Source organism: Eptesicus fuscus, chromosome 12, assembly GCF_027574615.1.
Source record: "Eptesicus fuscus isolate TK198812 chromosome 12, DD_ASM_mEF_20220401, whole genome shotgun sequence".
NCBI classification, from domain to species: domain Eukaryota; kingdom Metazoa; phylum Chordata; class Mammalia; order Chiroptera; family Vespertilionidae; genus Eptesicus; species Eptesicus fuscus.
In genome coordinates this window covers 35,049,135-35,056,272 of record NC_072484.1, presented here as the reverse complement: position 1 = coordinate 35,056,272, position 7,138 = coordinate 35,049,135, and the positions used below count along the sequence as shown (strand labels likewise).

At 47.4% G+C, this 7,138-nt stretch overlaps 1 protein-coding gene across 2 annotated transcripts in view; it reads right to left on the bottom strand.

Annotated features, from left to right (window-relative positions):
- Positions 1-452: 452 nt before the first annotated feature.
- The window catches only part of ACSS2 (acyl-CoA synthetase short chain family member 2), a 64,114-nt gene continuing 57,428 nt past the window's right edge, over positions 453-7,138 (bottom strand). For both annotated transcript variants that reach the window (XM_008149703.2, XM_054724169.1), the window contains 10 exons: positions 6,775-6,945; positions 6,349-6,482; positions 6,008-6,140; positions 5,870-5,926; positions 5,597-5,677; positions 4,348-4,456; positions 2,574-2,642; positions 2,058-2,234; positions 1,434-1,508; positions 453-1,289 (listed from right to left, as the gene is read on the bottom strand). In XM_008149703.2, coding sequence (XP_008147925.2) covers positions 1,162-1,289; positions 1,434-1,508; positions 2,058-2,234; positions 2,574-2,642; positions 4,348-4,456; positions 5,597-5,677; positions 5,870-5,926; positions 6,008-6,140; positions 6,349-6,482; positions 6,775-6,945 — 1,134 coding nt within the window. In that variant the 3' untranslated portion in view covers positions 453-1,161. The remainder of the gene's footprint in view (positions 1,290-1,433; positions 1,509-2,057; positions 2,235-2,573; positions 2,643-4,347; positions 4,457-5,596; positions 5,678-5,869; positions 5,927-6,007; positions 6,141-6,348; positions 6,483-6,774; positions 6,946-7,138) is intronic.

Genomic DNA, 7,138 nt, shown 5'->3' with positions numbered 1-7,138 from the left:
AAGTAGGAACTTTATCTGGGTCAACCCACTTAAGGTGGATTAGAGCAGGGGAGGTGACTTGACTCTAGAGTCACCCTAGCTGTAGACCCTATGAATAGGGCCTTGAAGTTCCAATCTTTAGTCACTCACTAGTGCTCTCAAGGGATCATAGGGAGAAGAGAGGGGCCCTAGCAGGAGCTGGAGGGAGGGCAACTATGATGGGACATCACAGTTATGAACTGGCTTCATTTGTTTTCCTGCTTAGCTCAGTAATTTGTCAAAGGGCCTATGAATGTAGACCTGCCTAGTTTGCCCAAACCAAAAGTTTTAGACCTGCCTAGTTTGCCCAAACCAATATTTAGAAGAATATTGGGGTATTCCTGGGAAAAGTCACTCCCCTTAACATCTCATGCAGATCAGAGCAGCTAGCAAGTATACAGACTATAAGATACCTAAGAAAACAAGTCACAACCTTCTTGAGGTCACAGACTTTATTCCAACAACCACAGGGCTTGAGCAGAACAAAGGCAAGAAAAGAGTTTCATTTGAGAGTGTCTGTCATGGGCACAGCTGTGTTCAGATGAGGGTGGGAACAGAGGGCAAGGAAGACAAGTTCCTCTGGCCCTAGGGACAAAACACATTTACTCTTGCAAAGAAGCAAATGATCTGGAAACCATCTGGAAACAGCCTGCTTGCACAGCCCCTGGAGCAAATGGGCAGGCAAGCACTGCCATCTGGCACAAAGACCCAGAGCAGAAGAAGCAAAGTGTTTTTAAAAGTAATAATTATTCCAGGTCTCATAAACGGGTGTTTGTAAGGGTAGGTGCATGCCCAAGGTAGGTACTGGTGCTTCCTGAGAGTTGACAGGATTATAGAGCTGCCTATCTGCTTCTTCAGTCTAGGCCTTCACCTGCCCTCCGAACACTCAATTTGGTTTGGGGACATGACCTTCATGTCCCTATTCTGGGCTCCAAGAGCTCTTTGCAAGCATTGCAGCCTGATACTGACCTGGGTCCTGTCTTATCTTCCTGGCAATACAGAAAGTTGCCTCCACCCAGGGGTAAAGCTGGTCCTCCGTGTGGGTCAGCCCTGACCCTTAGCACTCCTGGATGGGGGCAGGGAGGGTGGGCAAAACTTTGGAAAGCCAAGCAGGGGGGAGTCCGTGATAAAGGGCAGTCTTGTTCACTGGATGGTCAAGCAGCGGTGGCTGAAGAGCTGGCTGATGACAGATGGGTCAGCCACAGTAGATGTGTCTCCCAGGTCATGGTCATTCTGAGCGATCTTCCGAAGCACCCGCCTCATGATTTTCCCTGGGGGACCACAGGCTTCTGGTTATCTGGTGACTACAATGACCCATTCCAACCCTGCCAAAGGCTTCCATCCACACATTCCACCACGATTGGGCCTCAGTCAACCTCAATCCCAATCCAAGTCCCTCCAGCCTCTGAACATACCTGAGCGGGTTTTAGGCAAGCTGGGTGCATTCTGGATGTAATCCGGTGTGGCAATGGGGCCAATCTTTTCTCTAACTGTAACAACAAATCATTAGGCATTTCTTCAGTACCATTAGCCAGGCTCCCCAAAACCAAAGTAAAGATAGCTTTGTTCCCCACTTAGTTCCTCTTCAAGCCCTGCGCACAGAGTCATTCTCAGGCTCTCTGCCTGTTGGTCTCTTTTTAGCACATTATCTCTTTAATATCTCATTTATCTTAATCCACCGTCAGGCTCTAGAATCAGCTTGCTAGAGTTGAAATCCCACTTTTCTAGCAGTGTGGCCCTGGGCAAGTGATCCAGCTTCTTTGAGCCTCCATTTCTTCATCTTTATAATGAGGGTAACAATTGGATCAATTTTGGGGGTGATTATATGCATTTAAAGCACTTAGCACAGTGATGGTACAGAGAAAGAATTCTATAAATGCCGGCCATTATCTTAGTGGAGACTGAATGGAAAGAGGGCAGTCAGCCCCTGGGACCTGTTTGTGGTTTGGGGAGCAGCTTACTCCAGCCTTCCTCAACAACCTGCTGTGATAACGGCATCAGGACAAACCCCACAGTGTCTGCCCAGGTAGGCTCCTCACTCTGCTTCTTGAGCTCCTCGGTGAGAGTGGAGCTGAAGGTATAGCCATCACACAGGGTGACAAAGCAGTAGAGGCATTCGCCCTTCACAGGATGAGGGTGGCTGACCACGGCTGCTTCTGCGATAGCCTTATGTTCCACAAGTGCTGACTCCACCTCTGCCGTGCTCAGCAGGTGCCCTTGTCAAGGGAAAGGAAATGTCATGAGAGAGATCCCGGCCACTACCCCTACCCCTACCCCTGCTCCATCTGTGCCGACAGACAGACCTGGTCTGGTCAAATGGGAAAAGCCCTTCATTCATTCCTCACCTGGCATGTTTCAGTTGCCCTACCATTCCAGTTCCCCTCCTCTAGACACATTACGTGTTTTCACTCTTCCTCCAAAACCTGGGCCCAGAACTGAATGCTTCACTCCAAACATGGTTTGGCCAAAGGACATCCTGGTTCTCAAAAGGCTTTAACTGGGACTTGCTGAGAGATCAGGGCTAATGAGAAAGGAAAATGGTCCCTGGCCCTCACCAGATACATTCAGCATGTCATCAATCCTGCCAGTGATCCAATAATAGCCATCCTGGTCTCGCCGGCAACCTGGGAAGAGAAGTCCACAATGTAATAAATACCCACAGGGGGATATATGATCCACATTCCCAAACCACCACACCCACTGCACTAGCTTCCTAGCAAGTCTTCCTGCTTCTCTTGCCTACTGTGGCAGCCAGGCTCCAAAGTGATCACACTGATCTCCACCTCCTGGTATTCATACCCCTGTGTAGTCCTTTCTCATTGTACTAGGGTTAGTCTGTGTGGTCAATATAATTTGGCAGAAGTGATGGGATGTCATTTCTGTGATTAGATTATAGAAGACACTGTGGCTTCTATCTTGGTTGTGTTCTCTCAGATTATTTGCTCTGGGGGAAACCAGCTGCCATGTCATGAGTGGCTTATAGAGAGGCCAGTGGCAAGGAACTGAGGGTTCACACCAACAGCCAGATGAGTGAGCTTGGAAGTGGGTCCTCCAGACATTCAGAACAACAGCTTGACTGTAACCCATGAGACTTTGAACAAGAACCGCCAGCTAAGCCACTGTGTTGCTGATCCTCTGAAATTTTATGAGATAATATAATATTTGTTTGGGGTTTGTTTATTTGTTTTTGATCCTCACCTGGGGATATTCTCTCCACCAATTCTTCAGAAAGGGGGGTGAGGAGACAAAAACATTGATGTGAAAAAGACACATCGATGGGTTGCCTCCCCTATGTGCCCAGACTGGGCTGGGAATGGAACCTCCAACCCAGGAACATGCCCTTGACCAGGAATCAAACCCAAAACCTTTGGTGTGCAGGCCAACACTTTAACCACTGAAATAAACTGGCCAGGGCTATTTGTTGTTTTAAGCTGCCAAGTTTGGGGTAATTTGCTCTACAACAATAGATAACTAGTATACCTGCCCAAAGTTTATTCTCCATAAATTAGACAATTATTTTCTAAACAGTAAATCAGTCCTCATCACTTCTCTGCTCAAAACCCCTAACAGTCTCCCACTGTACATGGGATAAAATCAAACTCCTCACCATGGCCCACAAAGCCCTATATTACCTACCGCTCCAACTACATATAACGTTCTTCTCTTTGCTCACTACACTCTGGCCACACAAGCTTCAGTCTGTTCCTCAGATATTTCAAGTGTGTGTCTGCACAGAACACTTGCACTTACTCCAGATTTCCCATGCCTGGCTCCCCATAGGTGACTATGCCAGCAGACACTCTATCCCATTATTCCTTCATAACACTTATCACTAAAATAAGCTTACTTGTTAAGTTTACTATCTGTATCCCTTTAATAGGAAGTAAGCCCCATGAGACCAGAGAACTTGCCTACCATATTCATGGTAATATCCCCTGTCCTTAGATCAGTGCCTGGACATAGTAAATGCTTAATAAATATTTGTGGGTGAATGAAATGGTGGATGGACTCATGGGCAAACACAGCCTCCAGATATTGGGACACACATGACATTGTAATACTGCCACATGCCCCATCTCTCTCCACCAGGAGCAATGACAAGAATCTTTCCTCATACATCAAATCTCAGATGGCACCACGCTGAGACCCATCCTGCAGTACTCATCCCAGCTCTTACAGGCTCTGTAGCTCTGCCTCAATATTAGACACTGACACATGGGACACATTTCTCTCTCCCTCTGTTTCTTCACCCTTTGCCAATTCTTCCTGAAAATGAAAGGGAAAAATACGTGTCTTGATAGGAAGAGGTAGGGAAAAGCCAAGGCTCACCATCTCCTGTCACGTAGTACCCAGGGAACTTCTTAAAGTAGGTGGTCTCAAAGCGTTCATGATCCCCATAGACGGTGCGCATGATCCCTGGCCAGGGCTGCTTGAATACCTGGGGGGAGAGGAAGGCACAGTGATCACATCTGTTACACTCTCTCACTGAAAGACAAAGCTTTGCCAAATCTAAGGAGAAATGGCCTGAATGCCATTCCCAAGATATATGACAAAGTACAGGCTTTAGAGATAGACAATCCAGGCTTGGAATCCCAACTATGCCACTTACTAGCTGTGTGACCTTGGGTAAGTAACTACCTATCTGAGCTTCAGGATCCTCATCTGTAAATCAGAGAAAATAATCTGAAGATTAAATTGATAGGTAGAAGATGCTTAGCACAATGTTCCATTTATAATAAGCACTTAATAAATTTGATGTCCTTTTGGGTAATCCCTCAGGAAAGCAGGTTCAGTTTGACGCAAATGAAAACAGTGATATAAAAATGTGGACCTACATATGAGTAAATTATTGCCCCAATCAATAACATCCTGTGGCAGCAGATGGATGATGGATGAGATGATGGCTAAGAGGCAGAAAGCCTGGATTCAAGTGCTGCCCTTGTTACTACCATGTTCTTAATAAAAGTGAAGTGGGATAGAGAGTCAGGGCTGATGATATAAGTACTAATACAAAATCACAACAGCTAAAGTTTATCTAGCACTGACTGTTATAGTTTCTGTGCTAAACTCTTCACATGGATTATCTAATTTAATCAGTCCAGCAATTATAGAAGACAATGGTACTAGGAGAATCCTGTTTTACAAATGAGAAAATTTAGGTTCAGAGGGTTAGGCAACTTATCTGAGGTCATAAGAGGCAGAGCCAGGATTTGAACCCAGGCAGGTTGATTTTGGAGCCTATATGATTTCCCATTATGTTATGAAGCCTCCTTTCACATTAGAATTGTTTATTAAAGGAAAAGTTGGTATTAAGTCTTCCAGGCCCAAAAAGGCACCATTAGGAATCTTTGAACAGAGCCCTTAAGAGTCTCATGGGCCAAATGGCAGAGAGGCAGGCAAAGTATCCAGAATGATTCCCTGCAGGGTCTCTACAAAGGATAAACCTTCAAGCATGGAACTTTAATTACAACAGCTACCAGGAGAGATTAGGTTCTAAACTTGAAGCAAAGTAAGATACCCCTTGGTGGACCCTTTCCCCCAACTCCTCCTCAGAGACCACAAAGGGCCAGGGCCTCACCAGATAGCCTTCCGCTTCACCTTCCAATTCTTCCCCAGACTCATTCAGGATTGCAGGAGCTACACCAAAGAATGGAAAGGTCTGGAAGCAAACAGGAGACAGCACCCAAGGAAAGAAATGAAGCAAATGTGACTCAACTCTACCTCTCCTGAGGATAGGCAGAGCCCCAAATTCATCACACATCTCAGTCCAGTCCTCCACCCTCTACCTAGGCCAAATGCCCCAAGATTCTACCCCTGTCTAGCCCAGGACCAGCAAAGGAGCCTCACTCACAGCAGAACCAGGCTTCATGGGTGTTGCACCAGGGAGGGGGGTCAGCATATGGCCACCCTGTAGAAGTCAGAGATCAGGGGTTTGAGTAAGTCTTCCCATATTATCCCTGAGCCCCAACCTTCTGGACCCTTTACTCACTGTCTCTGTCTGCCAGAAGGTGTCCACAATAGGGCAGCGTTGGGCACCTACTACCTGGTAGTACCACAACCAGGCCTCAGGGTTAATGGGTTCTCCTACTGTGCCTAATACCTGTAAGGATGCCCGGCTATGCCTTGGGCAGGGAAGTGGGGAGAGAATTAGGTTCCAAGTACCACTGGGAATCAGGAAGACATGCCCATGTTCTTCTGCCCTCCCCACCCCCCCCGAACCCCCATTCCAGATCAGAGAGCTGGAACAGTGGCAAGGAAAAGACTGTGCACAAAGGCCAGTACCCAACTCTGAGGGACACCCATGGGGCAGCAGCTGGGGAGGGGTCTCACTTGGTGACAGGCTTATCTCCAAACTTCATGAGCAGGCGGATAGCTGTAGGTGCTGTGTAAAACTTGGTCACCTTGTACTTGTCCACAATACTCCACATGCGGCTCACGTCCGGGTATGTGGGGATCCCCTCAAACTAACCCCAGTGAAGAATGGTCATTCCTGATCCTTCCCAATAGTCCCCCCACCCCGCTACCATACCCTCAGTCTCAGTAGTTTGCCCTTTCTGACAAACCCGTGCCTTCACTCCTTTATCAGATAAGCCAAGAGAACTTCCCACTTATGATTCATGATCCCCACAGAACTGAGTAAGAGCTGTGTAAGTCCTACTTCCTCTAGAACAAGTAGCCATTGGAGGCAGTTACCCAGGATCATCTTGTCCACCCCTAAGTAGGCCAAGTAGCCATGGGTCCCAGCTCCCCTCTCACCAAAACACTGGTGGCACCGTTGGCCATTGGTCCGTAGGTGACATAGGAATGGCCAGTGATCCAGCCAATGTCTGCTGTGCACCAGAACACATCCTCTGCATGGAAGTCAAACACGTACTTGAAGGTTGTGGCCACATAGAGCATGTAGCCTCCAACTGTGTGTACCACACCCTGTGGGGAGAATAGGGCTCAGGATGGGGCTTGGGTTCACCCCCACTGACCACCAAATATAGGCTGGGCAGAGCTAGAGGAATATCCTCCTCAAAGATTTTGGCTCTGCCAGCACCCCTTTCACATCCATCTCTTCCATCCCCTTTTCTCCATGTTCCCATATCACACCTCACACACATGTACATTCAGTCCA